The following is a 17,450-nucleotide window of genomic DNA, read 5'->3' as shown; positions in this document are numbered from 1 at the left end:
AAGGAGTGGTAATAGACTCTTATAACCTGACTAATTTAAATATTTAAAAAGTATTTCAATATTTTAGGCAATCACAATGGTCACTTTTGAAATACTACAGTTTCTAGAAAGCTGTATTTCTTTCCAGGTCTTCAATACCGTGTACAATTCAAAAATGTGTGAATGAAGGAACCTTTCATCGTCTTTATGAGCTGAAGGAGAATATAAGCACATTGTCTGGTCACATGGGTGCCTTTGATCTCAGACTTACAGATCAACTTTTTTGCAGTAACATTAATTACCCAAAACAAAACAAAGTGCTTCACTGTAGTTAATTATTCCATATCTTCCATAATAGTATTATTGCTTAATTCATATCTACTTGCTAAACAATTCAAACTATATGTATATTATTTCTCCTATTCAATATTTTCCATAATAGTAAAGGTAAAGGTAAAGGTTCCCCCGCATATGCGTGCTAGTCGTTTCCAACTCTAGGGGCCGGTGCTCATCTCCGTTTCAAAGCCAAAGAGTCAGCGCTTGTCCGAGGACGTCTCCATGGTCATGTGGCTGGCATGACTAGACACCAAAGGTGCACGAACATTGCTTAATTCATATCTACCTGCTAAACAATTCAAACTATATGTATATTATTTCTCCTATTCAATATCTTCCATAATAGTATTATTGCTTAATTCATATCTACTTGGTAAACAATTCAAACTATATGTATATTATTTCTCCTATTTAGCAGATACAATAATGTACATTCCATATGTCATATCACTGTTAAAATGATTTACTTGGAGGACTTAGGAGGTGGCAGATACCACATGAGGGAGAAATGGAGATGGAAATATGGATGTTGAAACTCAAATGTTTATGGAGAAGCAGCATTATTTCATTGCAGAAGCTCATCAGGTATTAGACTTCTTTTTTCTTAACAAGGCAACCTCAATAATTTGTGATTGCCACACCAAGCTTATTATGCAGGCCAGGCCAGGTCAGCCTTAGGAACAATACATGCCACAGGGATTGACAAGGCTTGGATTCAATCATCAGACATATATAAATTAGACTTATGGAATTAAGGCACCTTCAACACATTTCAAAACATTACTGGTCAACAAGTCTGAACAGGAAATCCATTAAATAGTTTAATATTTTAGAGTAAAGATTTGAGAAATGTATTTTGTGAGCTGGATCACTTTTATGACCCATATTTTACATTCTCTATAATGAAGGAAGCAATCCCATGTATACCATAGAGATGCATGTGTGGGGCTGTTTGCACGCATTATAGCAATAAGTGTACAGCAAAACCTTGGCACAGAGAGCCCCTGAACTGACTTGCTTGTCTAAAACCGCTCCAGGTTGGTCTTAAACTACCTAATTAAGTCAAGAAATATTTAAAGTATTGCCTTTAAAAAAAAAGAAGTTAATGTTTTAGTCTCCTATCACAAACTGTTGGGTTTCAACATGAAAATGGAGCTAGGAGAGTTTTCTGCAGAATAAATGAGAATTGGCTAAAACAGATATTTCATGAAACTTTAATTTGGAATGTCCCTTTGTTAGATCATAACTAAAACAGAACAGATAAAAGTAGAAAGAACAAAAGATATTGGCCAGAATATGTGACCAATAAACTTATAGATTCTGTTGTCTTTGGACTGTGATTGCTTTGGATGCTATGGACATAGAATTCTTTGTTGTCCCAATGAGAAACATGGGAACATCAGAATAACGAAATGAAAGACCTAATAAACCAAAAAAAAATCTTGTTATGGTTCACAATAGATATAAAGGGGAAAATATATATTATAGATCTGACAGAAATCATACATCATGAAAAACATGCTGTACTGGAGAGATAGGGTATATACAAATTATTCAAAGAACATGACTTTCAAACTATGTTAATGACCATTGCATGGGAAAAAATAGAGATCACAGCTTGATGTCTCTTATAAACCTTAAAGAAAAAGGATCAGAAATTTCTTACTGTGTTAGATCTAGTTAAAAACCACAGTAAAAAAAAACCCTTAACTGAATAATGAAAAATTGTTAGAAAAAATAGGTCCAGGTGAGGTAAGATGTGCCTTTATGCTTGACTGTCATATTGAGAATATGCAGACCATCTCTTGCAAAGCTCCTGGAGCACTGGAGAACTGCCAGAAGATTAGAAAAGAGCTAATCCATCTTCAAAAATGGATCCAGGAAATTACAGACCAATCAGCCCAAAATCAATACCTGGGAAAATCCTAAAAAAGATAATCAAGCAGCTAATTTGCAAGCACTAGAAACAAGTAAAGTGGTTACTAAAAGCCAACATGGGTTTGTTAAAAATAGATCTTGCTGGACAAACCTTATTGTTTCTTTGACTAAATTAGTGGATTGGGGAAATGTTGTGGACATAGTTCATTTAGACTTCAGTAAGATATTTGACAAAGTAGACCATAGCCTATTTCTTAATAAGATAGAAGAAAAATGTGAGACAGACAGCATCATCACCATATTGATTCCCAATTGGCAGACCAACCGTACTCAGTGGGTAGTTCTCAATGGAGCTGCATCTATATGAAGGGAAGCATGCATTGCCCTCAAGGTTCTGTCTTAAACCCAGTACTCTTCATAAATGATTTAGATGAGAGGATAGAAGGGAAATTTGCAGATGAAACCAAGCTGGGGGAATTGCCTACATATTCAAAAAGATCTTGACGGACTTGAGCACTGGGCCCTATACAACAAGATGCAGTTCAGTGGTGAAAAAGTAAGGTCCTGCACTCAAGCAGGAAAAATCAAATGCACAGGTATAGGATAGGCAGTACCTAGCTCAACAGTAGTAACTGTGAAAGGGATCTAAGTGTTCTAGTGGACCACCACTTAACTATGAGTCAGCACTGTGTAGCAGCTGCCAAAAAAGCTAATGCAGTCCTAGGTTGCATCAACAGAGGGTTAGCGAAGTGATAGTACCACTTTATATTGCACTGGTGAGACCATACTTGGGATACTGCATCCAGTTCTGGTCACCATGATAAAAAAAAGATGCCGAGGCCGAGTGCAGAAAAGAGCAACAAAGATGGTAAGAGGTCTAGAAGCTAAACCATCCGAGGAATGGTTGAGGGAATTATGTATGTATAGCCTATTGAAGTGAAGAGTAATCACATGATAGCTTTCTTCCAATACATAACTGGCTGCCACAGAGAAGAGGGGTCAATTTATTCTCTGAAGCACCAGGGGGCAGGACAAGAAGTAATGGGTGGAAGATCATCAAAGAGAGATCCAACCTAGAACTAGGACGAAATTTCTTGACAGCGAGAACAATTATTCAGTGGAATGGCTTGCCTTCAGAAGTTCTGGGTGTTCCATCACTGGAGGGTTTCAAGAGGAGATTGGACAGCCATTTGTTAGGAATGGTATAGCAGGGGGTTGGACTAGAATACCTCCAAGGTCCCTGTTATTCTATGTTCTATCTTGGTGATGGCAAACCTTTTAGAGACCAAGTGCCCAAACTGCAACCCAAAACCCACTTATGAATCGTTGGGTGCCGGGTGGGTGTGGCCCATTGAGTGGGTGTGGCCCATTGGGTGGGCGTGGCCCAATGGGTGGGCGTGGCTGCAGTGGTAATGGCAGACTGGGTGGGACTAAAAAGTTCAATCAATCAATTCCAACTTTGCAAGATCTTTTTTTCCCCATAAGAGGTTGAAATTGATTGATTGAACCTTTTTTTTTTTGCACATAGCGGTGGAGGCCTAAAGCAAAAAGGTTTTATAAAATCCAGCTGAAGGCCTAGGACTGGGGCAACGGCAGATGTGCCCACAAAGAGGGCTCTGCAGGCCACCTGTGGCACACGTGCCATAGGTTCGCCACCATGGTTCTATCTGCTTTTCCCTTGTGCACTCTGCAAACAAGAATTATCATCACTCTTACATTTTTAGGACTGATGGTATTGTTTAGAAATATTTTTGAGGCACTCAAATTAATTTTAAAAAGAGATGCCCAAAGGTCTAACTGACTAATGTTATTTGACAAGATCAAGGAGAGAGGTTGAAAAAGGGTTGAGTTCATGTGTTCTCAGGATTCTGGGATCATGCTATCTCAAGGATGGTAATATACAATGTATCCTCCCAAAATCCTACTGAGCAACCTTCTGGAATTCATTAAGCAAACTGACTGGGGAAGGTAGATTGAGCATATTCTGCTTAATCTGCTCTATCAGTTCATTTTTCAGTTGTATCTTTCAAACTGGTCCAGTTAACCCCCTGGGTTGAAAATTCCTATTTGCTTGAAGGATAGTAACATCCTGCAGTCACATCTCCTATTACTGACTTTGTCTACCTCTGTTTTTTTTTTAAAGAAATACCACTAAGTAGGAAACTGTTTAGTTGATATATTCAGAACCGTTTGCACTGCTGGCAAAAAGGTGCCATGAAGCGTTGGAGTGCTCCAGGAAATGTGTAAAAGAAGATTTACCACAAAAGTTTTTGTCACAAAGAACACAGAAAACAATGTCACAAAAACAGTTTGAAGTTGATAATTTAAAACCCAACCTAGAAGATAACTGGCATTTGATTGATTCAGTGAACGCAGAGCAGTTGGCAGCAGTAAAATAATCACAGGGAAAGAAAACAGAATAAGATCTGGTGGGCAAAGAATTACATTTAGGCAAGACAACAACACAGAAGTATATGCACATCTTGAGTGAATAAACCAGAGAGGAAAAATATTTCAAAAGAAGCTGTAGAAAAGTGATTTTCCCCACACTCAAATATCAGTGTTACCACCAATACATATCCAATTGTATTAGTAGCTTTTTGAATAAGTAACAGCTGGGAGTGAGAGAGTCCAAATGAAGACAAAATAGGGACAGAAAAAGGAGATGGGGCATGCAATCTTCTCTCAGATGGATTAATTTTCAACAACTCAAAAGAAATCCCAGTTACACTTGAAGTGTTTGAACGATATTTTTTCACTGACGTTAAAAATATCCATCCATTTATCAGGTTAAGTACATGTTACAGCAGTATTTAATCATCAGATCGCATTCACCTTCTAAATCAGCATTTCTCATAAGTTCTAAAATCGATGTTTATGAATTTAAAGGAGAGGAACATGAGTTTTTCTATATAGAGCAAAAAGCATTAACCTTGCTATTTTAATTTTATATTTCAGTAAATGAAGGTTGCAAACCAAAGTCATTTTTTTAAAAAAATTACTGAATAAATAGGAAATGTTAGGAAAACAGTAGTAAAGAATAAGTTTTATTGCAAGTTTTTTAGACTAGTATCTACCAGAAAAGATGATCTCGTACATATAGTTTATATTTCTAGTATACCTGAAAAAGTTTATTCCTTTTAATATTAAATCAATTAGAAGAAAAGGGACTTTGTGTAGATAGTGACCGAAAATAAAAAATGCATACTTTAGTAGGCAAGTGTTGCTTTTTCATCTCATCATTATATTGGATTTAACATACTTGACACAATGCCTTGAACCTTTACACAGTGTAAATTAATAACAGCATCTGCCTAGAATTTTAGTTAACTTCAATAATTTACAGGCTTCCTTTGTATAGTCAGCTTTTTAAGATTGTGGCAACATTAGCCTGGAGGTATATTAGCTTTACAGATACATGTAGTGTGAAACAAAATTCCTTCCACCATGGATTACTTAAGTTTTCATTATGAGGCCTGCATTTGTTTTGATGTATGTGATATTGGCAAATCTCTCCCTTACAATACATCATCTGCAAAAGCAATCTCTATTATTATAGTCTTCCAGTGTTTATTATGGCATGGATTTTGCCACAGCAGTATAGTTCACAAACTCCCAACTATATCTTTCAATCCCTTTTTTTATGTACCAGTTAACACAAAGTATTACACACTTAAAAAAAAAACAATCTGGGGGGAAAAACGGTGGAGCATCAGTAACCAGATAGTATTCTCAAATTTCAGTGATCTAGTCAGCGGAGCCTTCCCCCTATGTACTGTGCTCTGTTTCATGTGGTACACGGCTTTAGCTGGCCAAATCATTCCCCCCCACACGCCCCCCCCCCAGCAAATCAGTAGAACAGTGAAGATCTCTCTCTCTCTTTTAGCAGTGGCATATCAATGAGGCACAGATGTGTATTCCAACTCTGCATGGATGAGCACACTGTTCAATAGTGCTGGCTCACACAGTATCAGGGCAAGTTATCACTTCCCATGAAGGCACTCTTATCACCAGGGCCCAGAGTGGTGGCTGCAAATCGCAGCCTTTTTATTTTCAAGGCAGTTTTGCTGAACATTCAAGCTTCAAAGATTCACACTTCCAAAACTCTATAAGAGTTTGTGAACGCTCAATTTGCCAAAACTGTTTACAGTGTAATTGGGCACCGTACCTGTGTCCATGAGATAGCGAAGGCGCTTCTCCACCAGCGCGGCACGGGTGTCAATTTGCTTTTGCTCATTCTCTAGTGCTGCCAATTCTCCTACAACATACTGACTGGTGTCTTTGAACCCTTTCTGTTAAAAAGAACAAACAACAAGAAACTACATCACTTGTTAAGTTCCATTTTTTTCCTCCATAACACTTAGTAAGACACTTACTTAAATATCATGCTCCCTACCAAAACACGAATCACATACATGCCACCTATGTGCCAAACTTTATTATGAGCAGTGTTCGGTTTAAATTGTTATTCAACGAATGTTAGTTTTTATAGTTCCAAACTTTCTCATGGCCTTTTAAAATTTTAATTAGGATTTAAAAACCTTTTTCAGCTAAATCATCTTCAGATGGCTGAAATACAAATTGAAATTTTTAGTTCACTTTAACTCAGAAAACACCTTCTCCATGAAAGAAAAGATGACTTCCATGCAATTTTATAAGACTAATTTATAAAGATATTCTGGTTTTAGTATCCTCCAACTTCTAATAAGAAGTTATTTAGAAACAAAATGTTTATGTTATCTCTGAGAAGAAGAAATGTCTTTCTCAGAACAGTGAATTAGAGTTGTAATACAAATATGAAAAAATATTTCATTACACTTCGTCTAACACACGCAGCATATAAATGGAAAGGAGCTCAAAAATCATGGAGCTCAAAATAATTTTAATTAATGGCAATATATATATATGTATTTATAATGACATTACATTATATTATATTATCTCAGCTTTTGCTCTGCCAATGAGAGAGAAACATCCTTCCCTTTGCTGAAATTTTGGAATCACCCTAAGCCTCTTTCAAGAACCTAATTAAGACTCATAGATGCACACTAAAACTTATTTTCCTTTACAAATATTTTATCTTTCCAAAGAAAAGTATATAGAACAATAATCTTTTCATACGAAACCTAATCCTAACAGATATGATTGTTTCTCTCCTATTCCCTAACTTGTTGCTAGAATGGTTGAAATGCTGAATTAATCTCACCAATCTCGATATTGGTGAGCTTAATGGGTCAATACAGAAAAATAGTACTAAAAATAGTACTAAAACTGAAAAACAGGGGAAAGTTCATTTAGCGGTATATTTCTCCCAACTAACAAATTGCATAGAAGTTTTGATGTCAGGCATGCATGCAAATTTATTGTTTCTCCCCACAATCATGGGGGAAAAAAATCTAAAGTAAGTTTGTTTTAATTATCTCAACCAAACTTGGTTACTGCATGCAAATATACAAAACACTGCATGTATGAAACGAAAAACAACTATGGGAGGAGGGATATCAATGAGAAGCAACTGCATGCCATCCTCTTTGATTTGCTGAAAAGAATACAAAGCTCTGCCATTGCCAGCTCTCAGGACTGTGCAGAATATTATTAGATTAAAAAGAATGCTGTGTCAGGGTGAAACTTTCTAAGAGTTCATATCCACAATTTGCATATATATTATGAACTTGCTAAGCAAGATCTCTTCAACTCTATTAAAGCCCAACTGTTCTAAAAGAAAAAGGAAAAAAATTATCAGCAGGAAAATACTAAGATGTGTAGGCAACTCAGTGTAAGGATTAGGAAAATATTCTTTAGATGAAACTGAGTTTCATCTGAGAGAGCAAAAACACTCTACTGACTTGGAAAACAACAGAAAGCAATAATTGACCATTGTAGAAAATTATGTTGCACCTCTAGTCAAAATAAAAAGAAAAGGAAAAAAAAACCCTAGAAATAAAAAAACATATTCAGGTCAAACTTGTTCCTCTTGCTTCTGTCCTATAGCTGTCCATCAAAAGCAGTTTTTTCCCTGCGGTCTATCAAATATTTCCCTCACAAATCAATTTTACACATGATCAGCCCATACCCCTACTGAGCTGAACCTCCCCGTTAATTAAGTGAAGAAATTACCATATATATTATATTAATGCAAACATCATTCAGCTAGTAATTCACGGCTGATCTGGATAATGGAAAGGTTGAACACCCATTAACCCAAGCCAACAAAATGGGTTGGCTGAGAAATTCTAGCAGGTCTCATGTGACTTTTCCCTCTAACTGCAGCGCTGCAGTATCTGCTATTGTAATAATTAAAATCCTCCCGGTCGATCAATACTGGAATCTCTTTATGGGAAGTGCCCTGATGGAAATGTCTCAAGGAAGCTGGAGCTGCGGAACTCTGAAAAATTCATTTTTTTATCTGACAATTATCACCACGCTGCAGACTAATTCAACAGCACAGCCCTCTCACTCTGCTTTGAATGCAATGGAGATTGACATCTAAGAAAACCTAACATCTCATTTTAACAAATAAAGGCACTATTTCCACATACAGTTGAGAATTATCAGCAATCATGAAACCAGATAAAAAATTAATATACATTAAGCACTTCATCTTCTGATGGCTTCCTCTGAGTTTCGGTTATCGTTGCCTTCTCCTCATTTCCTCTCTTTATATCTTCCTGTATTGATCTCTGCCTTTTCATCTCTTTTAAAAAAAAAGACATGAAAAATTATTTCAATACTTGATATCTGTGTACTGAAAAGTGGGCTCACATTATTATTTATTGTTAAACATTATTAAGTCATATGGTTGGGAATGGAGGAGAATATTTTAAATGAATATTTCTGCCTACCTGGTCTGTTTTCAACGTATTGACTGAATGACTGAAGCTGCGTTTTTCTGACCGTTGAATCCTTGCTGAAAACAACAGGACTTCTAAAACGTTCAGCTGCTCTTTGTAATCGCTCAACATGTTCCTCTATCTCATTCTGCCAGAAAAAAACAAAACAAAAACAAAACTTGAGCATCACATTCTATTGTTTATAAATGCAAAGAGGATAATTGGAAAGGTGTATTTCAGGAGAAGAGTGTTATGGAGAGAAAACCGCACTACTCAGATGCTTGTGTCAGATAACAATTTTACTATGAGCCAAAAATGTCTGGAAACAACCCTTCCCCCCCCCCAAAAAAAAAGAGGTTTTGGAAAAATAAAATCCTTTGGTTATTAATCTGGCAGCAGCACTTCAGCTGGGGTTGTCTGCTAAGATCTGTTAGCAACATCCACTGTGACTTGAGGCAAAGCTGGACTCAGAAGATTACCATTTGCCAACTGGATACCCAGAGCACCGTGTATATATTAGGATTCCTAGAACAGTATGTATATTTTTAAACATCCTATCCTGTTTAATTTGCATACTGCCTCTAGTCTTTTGCACACATGATTTGCCCCAGTAAAATATTGTGTCTTTCTGAATGGAGCCACATATACTTCCTGTATAACATGAAGAATCATTTCTAATGTTATGTCCACTGAGATGAGTCACTAATGCTTGATGAGAAATAAAAAGTAAGGTTATAGTCCCAGTGAACTATGTTTCATTAGTTACAACTTTATGAATCCAGATTTATAAATAAAACCTTTGACAGCTCCGGAAACTAAAATTACCATTTTCCAGAGCTTCCTATGGTAATACATTCAAATGGGTCTATCAATGTGAAATATCCCAGAAGACTAAACCACCGCCGTGTGTGGAAACTGCAGATACCGAGATGCTGTGTACTAAACAAATATTTCATTTTATACCTAATCTATTATTATTTTTATTAAGTGTTTTGAAAGTAAATAGGGAAAGGCTAAGATGCATGACTAATAGCTAAGCCTGCTGAATGCTGAAACTGGTTATCAAAAGCTACCAAGACTTTGCCCTTCCTCTGCATTGAGACAATCGGTAATGAGGGAGTTCTCCAATGGCCTATTCTCTAGCCTCGAGGAGGCCTGGGATACAGAATCCTCCAGGGAAGGTAACAGTTTATCCTTTTCCACAAACACAGAATGCCTATTTATAAATGTGTAAACTGCGTTTTATTAGAAACATAAATCCAAGTCAATGCTGAAAGCTCTAAGAGAACAGATGGACTTTTTTTTTCATGCAGCATTAAATAAAGTGTTCGAATCCAGCTATACTTTTTGTTGCACTTACTAAAAAAAAGGGGGGGGGAAATGAACAGAAATGACAGATCCTCTCCTTCATACAAATGTGTGAAATTAGAATAAAAACTATTGTGCTGGTGTGTGTGTGTGTGTGTGTGTGTGTGTATGCCATCTTAACTGAATGAAATTGTCCTAATAGAGGAAACTAATCAGCCCTTTATGGAGCTAATTTCTTAAAAGCATCCCTCATTCTAGAAATTATTTTTCAACAATCCAGATGCTATGATTTCATTCTTCTAAGAAAAGGATCTCTTCAAGCTCTTCATACAATAGCCATCTGACAGTCGAAATGCAAGTCTTTACCAAAATAAACAAACATGGCTAATTTTTTAGGCCTGGCAACATGTTAAAATATCAGTGCGATTAGCCAGTAAATCCCATTTTAAGAAGCCTTTTTATGACTGCGGACTTCTGCCACTTTACAAATGTATTCCTCTAAGCCCACTAATTCAGTTAGCCTTTTCAATCCATTGTATTATTCCAAGGCCAGCTTCATTTTGCATTAAATCCACTGCAGAAAGCTAAATTGAACGCAAAAAATCAGACTTGATCCAAGCTTCTCTTTGTTCAAAGATAGAGACTGAAAGCCCTCTGCTGCTGCTGCTGCTCCTGCACACTTTCATCACCAATTTATCGGAACCGACAGTGTAAAGGAAAAAGCAATGAAAGTCATTGTTTTGAGACTTCAAAGCATCTCTGTATCTGGGGAAGGAAATCCTTTCACTCAGCAGGGCGTACACCCCCAGTCTGCAGGTGGGTGAAAAGTTATACAAGTGGACTGTACTCACTGCCATCCAAATCTTTTCCCTAAGGAGTAATAGCTACGACTAATGAAGACAATAAGCTGAGTAGATGCACCAACAAATCTATCAAAGCCTATGTATATCGAGAGAATTTCCTGCCACTGACAAATAATACGGCAGAATGGCTCAACTACCCAAGACACAAATGCAGTTTCTCCAATCGACATGTTAAAATCATTTATGCGAAAGTTTCATTAAAGATGTCACTAAAGCAAGAAGAAAGCGTAATTCTTAAAGTTACTTAAAATAGGCCCCAAAAGAGCTCCACCCCACATTAATGAATTAGCTTAAGGAAGAGGATAAAATAAGCAACTTTAAAGTTGAAATAATAAGTTTTCAAGGGTAATAACTTTATTTAGGCCAAGTTAATATTACAAAACTCCGCCAGCTTAATATTGCTAACTTTGAGTTAGCCAAGTAATATATATTTCAGTACTTTTTATATAGCTAATACAATGAATTTTAATTGAAATAAAATATTGCCAAAGTATATTATTTCATAGCATAATAGCCAAATGAAGCCATTACTAGTTACAAGAACAAAGTGCAATTATCAGAGAAATATCTGTCAACACATAGGCAAAATATAATTCAAATCTCTTTATGTGGCTACAAAAAGTGGTTTTACAGTATTGCAAACTTTGAAGAACTTATAAAAAAATGGTGATTCTTCACTATTAAATGCAAATCAGAATCCAAAATGGGATATTATGGGGAAAGGATTTTTTTTTTTGTTAAACTTACCGTAAACATTGGCTCAGTGTTATCAGAAACTGGTTTTGGAGCTGTGCTGGTAAGTGAATTTGCCACCTGTGGCTGAGCGTCTAGGAGTTTCTTCAGCTTCAAATCCACCAACTTGCTGTTCTGCTCAGCTACATATATGAAGACCACAGCACAATGCAGACAGCAAGAGAGAGAGAGAGAGAGAGATGCATTTAAATGCAGTTACTATAATAATGCATCTATTTAAAAAAAATAGTATTTGCATTGCTCTTGTTGTAATCTTTAAATTGCAATTGATATGGAAATGAAACACAGAACTGAGAACTTAAAGAGAAGCTGCAGCAAATGTATTGTGGAGGTGGTTAAAAAGAAAAACTGATTCCTAACAATACATTTTAAAAATGGATTCTTTGTGGGGTTTTCCCTGCCTTCATTCCTTTGCAACTCAGTTATTTTAAGGCTCATGTTGTGTTATGGTCAATAATTAATATATTTAGATAAATGAAATCCAACTGATTTTCTCTGAATTTATTTAGAAGTAAAATTATTTAGGGCCAAAGAAGTCTAATTAATTTTATCAATATGGCTGGTAAACTCTTTTTCCTAGAATATGCACTTCTATAATCTATATTTTTATTTTATATTTAAACATTAATTCTAAATATATTTTCTTTCAATTAATTTCTGCAGAACTCAGAACTTGGACAAATCATATTTCAGAAGCACATATTGATAAGTTATTTAAGAAATAACCTAACTGGCATAAAAATTTGATCCATGTATATATTCATTATTTTGGTGACCTGAAAAATGAAACAGCCACTTGCATGAAGGCATCCAACACTAAAGGACATAACCTTTTCTAAATATTACTCAGAGAACAGTTGTAGCATAACAAAAATCTCTAATTTATGTTATAAAATTTAGAAATGTATCTTGGCATGTCCTCGTCCTCTCCAGTTTGCCTTGGAAGTTGAAAATATTATTATGCTATCTGTTTATTCATAGTACTGTTCTCACTCTAAACTATTTTTCTGTATCCTGGTGCCCTCCAGACTGACATTTTCATTGGAAATGATGGGAACTGTAGTCCAGCATTTCTGAAGAGCACAGAACTCAAGAAGATTGTCCTGATCGATTATTTAAGGAAGATGGCAGCTTCAAGCTCAGTCATATTGCTTATAGAAATATTGCTTAATTATTGGCAAAGTGTAGTAATTACAATCAATTTCAGCCTTGCCATGTTGGAATTAGTGAGAGACAAACCCTCCTATTTATGTACAGTATAGCAGTATTTCTCAACCTTGGCAAGTTTAAGATGAGTGGACTTCAATTCCCACAATTCTCCAGCCTGTATGGGGAAAAACGCTACAGTATACTATTATATGAAGAATGTATACTGAACAAACTCCATGTTTTTTCAAATGAAACATTATAAATAAGGAAACTGAAGACCTTCCCTTAACAAAATTACTACTCATATATTGAATGATTTTAAGAGGTGAGAAATAGGGACTACTGTGTTAAGTGAATCTGAATGTTTCCAGTTTAAATCTTGCCATAACTGAACTTATTTATAGATTTATATATAATTTTTCAGCTAGAATAATGGCTGAAGGCCATTTATAGAACTTCCAATGGACAAAATATTTTAATAGTCTTATCTCATTAGTCCTTGACCGGTGTGACTTTATTTTTACTTGACAGGTCAGAAACTATGGGTGAAATGGTTTGTCAGGGTCTGCTTGATCCAAAGTTTGAACTCAGCCTTCTAACTATATAGGTAATAGCTATATTCATTTATCCATTAACACTATATGCAAAAGTGAGAATAACAGCTCTCATTATATACTGTAGGTTATAGTAAGGTAGGTCACTGTGAACCAAAGAAGATATAATGCTGGAAGAGCTTGATCATTTCTCCTGCCATTTCTAACACTTTTAATAGCAGCTGCAGTGGACTAGGGAGAGGAAAATCAGATTAAAACCATGGCACTGAGGATATGTGTGTGAATCCTTTCAACTTGAGTTGCTTATCCAACGTCTTCCTCCCCCTCCAGTGCTGCAGCCATAATCCAATCGCCTAGCTTTCAGAAAGTGAGGATCTGATTACAGCTCCCTTGATATCCTGCCTAGTTATATCATTGTAACATTCAAAGTTCAAACAGCAAAATATGCTCCTTATTATAGAAATAGAAAAGACTGAGATCCTTCATTGAAGACCTTCCCTTAACGAAATTACTACTCATATATTAAATGATTTTAAGAGGTGAGAAATAGGAACTACTGTGTTAAGTGAATCTGAATGTTTCCAGTTTAAATCTTGCCATAACTGAACTCTTTACGTGGCCTTTAGGCAACCAAACTGAATGAGCTTCAACTTTTCTTCTGCTATTAAGAGTTCTAAGAATTATGATAAAAACGCTCTGAATATGCTAAAAGGCCAGATGTCAATGAAATAAAAGAAAACGTCTTCACTCTACAAAAACAAATGGAAGGACATGAAGATGATTCTAAGGAAAGAACTTATAACTTCTGTCACAAATTTCCTGAATTCTTGAACATCCCTCCCAGCCTCCATCCAGCAAAAGAAGCCCTTTATGAGGAACTCAGTACCTGGCTTTTTACTGGAAATATTCTAGAAAAATTAAATATCAAGTTCTGGTTTACAGCAAACTCAATAGTCTGACAGAAATCCAGAAAAAAAACAAAAAAAACCAATATTCAATGCTACCTGTCTCTCTTTCTTTGGTAAGCTGTACTTGTTAATTGCTAAAAGGTTTTCCCTTCAAGAAATTGTTTCTTCCACTATAACACAGGTCTGCAACCCACGGCTCCGGAGCCGCATGCGGCTCTTTCAGCCATCTCCTGCGGCTCCCAGTCCTCTGCCATGTGTAGTCCAAAAAAAAAGTGGGACTAAAAAAGTTCAACCAATCAGTTCAAATATGCAGGGTAGGTGCATATCTCGCCTTGGCTCCACTCTTCAGTCAAACCCTGTTCTGCGTTTGCACGCATGTACGCACATGCGCACACATTTTTTGCGGCTCCCAGTTTTTCCTTTTGTGAGGGAACTGGTTCCAAGTGGCTCTTTCACTGTTTCAGGTTGCTGACCCCTGCACTATAATCTGAATGCAGACGAACCTGTTTTCAGACAAAATTGCAGTGAATACTGCTTAGAAAGGGGAAAATGTATATTGAATATTATTGCCAAAAAGGGGGAATAAAGAAAAGACCAACAACATTGCAGAAGGTCCCTATACGTTAGGAGCTCATATGATATTGTAGTGCACTTTGTAGCCCAGAAGGAAAACCTGTCTCTTGTAGATTCAACTTGAAGAAGTTTTAAAATAGATTCCCATTATTACTTTCAGAGAGATTTACTTTCAGAGTTATTAGTGAGTGACAATGTTTGTTTGTTTGCTTATTATTTCAGTTCAGAGGCTGCCTGATTCCAGAGTGATTCTAGGTAGGTTACAAATTAAAAAAAATAAAAGAAAACAAGGTATAATAAGGAAAAAGGAAGGCAGAACTAAAAACTCCACAAAAATCCAAACAGAAAAACAAACAAAAGCAAACAAAAACAAACTAACTGCCATCCCATAATCAGGCCATAGCAGAATGTGGAAAGTCAAAAGAAAGGCAGCATATATGTTATTTACGATTCATTCATTTTTTTCTCCAATCATGGTCACTTTGGAGCTCATTACTTAAGAGTCTTCCTTTTCACTGCAATTGGCTTCAAGTTTATAGTTTTAGATTATGATCTGCCTCAATTTAAATCATTTGCATCAGTACCTTTCTAACAGTATTTTTGAAATGCTAGAAAGGATTATATTTGTTTACAATTGGCAGTAAGATTTGAACTTGTATTTGCTGCTGTTAACATGAATATACTTGACTGGGACAAAAACATTGGTATGATCATAGGAATTTTGTAACTGCACCCTTATTGCACACTTTGTACATTTCATTTGTCATTTTTCTGTGCACCTTTCCTCATTTTTCTTCCAATAATCAAATTCCTGGATCCATGTTTTATGACACAACTATCTTGTTGAAATCAATACTCAAAATCCAGTGAAACATATAGTAATTCCAAATAAATATGTAAAGAACTGCTAAGATAGCCTTCAAGTATAATTGTTTTTACTTGAAATTCACAAAACATTTATAGGCTTTTGGTAATAACAACCAAAACTAGTCTATCAAGAACTGTTTGCTGATTCCCATTACATTTACATTCAGTACTGATAATTAACAACTGTATTTCAAAAATAAAAAAAATCAATCCTTAATTGATAGTTAATTGTAACGCTGTTAAAAATGTCTGAGAAGGCTTTGACGAAAATCAAAAGAATCCAAGCAAAAATAATGCCAAGCTAACAAATTACATGGTACTGACAGTTAAAGTTAAAGTTAGTCATGGAAAGGTGAATTAGCTGTGTAGTTGAATTACCATTGGAATCAAGCTCATTTTCTAAGTTAGTATGTTGATCTTCACCACTAGAAATAATGTATTCAGGAATCTCCTCATTAGAAACTATCACAATGTTATCACTCCGATCCTCATCTGTAAGAACATGCCGTAATAAGGTTAGTGAATTTTTGTCTTGTACGTGCATCAATTCAATGAAAACATTAGCATTTTAGAGTTAGTTGAGCGCATTAATCAACAGCACAGACAGAAAAAAGTTAGTGAAATGTAACAATTGGTTGAGAGAAAAAAAACATATGCTTTATTTAAATTATATTACAGGTAGTTCTCAACTTACAATAATTCATTTAGTGATGGTTCAAAGTTACAACGGCACTGAAAAAAGTGACTTAGGACCGTTTTTCATAGTTACAACCTTTCCAGCATCCCCATGATCATGTGACCAAAATTCAGATGCTTGGCAACTGGTTCATATTTATGAAGGTTACAGTGTCCTGGGGTCATGTGATCCCCTTTGCGACCTTCTGACAAGCAAAATCAATGGGGAAGCCAAATTCACTTAACAACTGTGTTACTAACTTACCAACTGCAGTGATTCACTTAACAACTGAGAGACGAAAGGCTGTAAAATGGGGCAAAATTTACTTAACAAATGTGTCACTTAACAACAGAAATTTTGGGTTCAATTGTAGTAAGTCGAGAACTATCTGTACATGCACAGTATTTACAAGCACTACTATATATAAATGCTATCTGTTACTGTTCTGCAAAACCTCTGAAAAAGGTGCTTTGCAGTAGATGGAACATGTACAAAGCACTTCTTTTGAATGTGCTATTATGTTGTTTGGTAACTTGCTAAGCTGTGAGACAATGTGTCGAATTCAAATTTAATTTTCATCCAACTGAAATGTAATGTTTCATTCATATGCTTGCTGAAATGTAGATGTTTCAGAAAACCTTAGTCCCACACTGCACCAAAGCAGATATTCTTCTCCTCTAAATGCAAATCTTATATATATACCCATTTTAGCAAAACAAGAGAAATTTCCAATTAGCACAATCTAAAGATCTAGCATGATTGAATATGGGGTACCA

At 35.9% G+C, this 17,450-nt stretch overlaps 1 protein-coding gene across 8 annotated transcripts in view; it reads right to left on the bottom strand.

The window, feature by feature from the left end:
* The window catches only part of EHBP1 (EH domain binding protein 1), a 304,632-nt gene that overhangs the window by 57,419 nt on the left and 229,763 nt on the right, over positions 1–17,450 (bottom strand). For 4 of the 8 annotated variants that reach the window (XM_081344185.1, XM_081344187.1, XM_081344188.1 and 1 more), the window contains 5 exons: positions 16,377–16,490; positions 11,942–12,069; positions 9,036–9,171; positions 8,781–8,887; positions 6,362–6,485 (listed from right to left, as the gene is read on the bottom strand). In XM_081344185.1, coding sequence (XP_081200311.1) covers positions 6,362–6,485; positions 8,781–8,887; positions 9,036–9,171; positions 11,942–12,069; positions 16,377–16,490 — 609 coding nt within the window. The remainder of the gene's footprint in view (positions 1–6,361; positions 6,486–8,780; positions 8,888–9,035; positions 9,172–11,941; positions 12,070–16,376; positions 16,491–17,450) is intronic. The other 4 variants (XM_081344189.1, XM_081344190.1, XM_081344191.1 and 1 more) reach the window with 1 other exon arrangement.

Source organism: Vipera berus (genome assembly GCF_964194415.1).
Source record: "Vipera berus genome assembly, chromosome: 1".
In the NCBI taxonomy this organism is placed as follows: domain Eukaryota; kingdom Metazoa; phylum Chordata; class Lepidosauria; order Squamata; family Viperidae; genus Vipera; species Vipera berus.
Note: the sequence above shows the minus strand (reverse complement) of the source record. Positions and strands in the feature narration are given on the sequence as shown.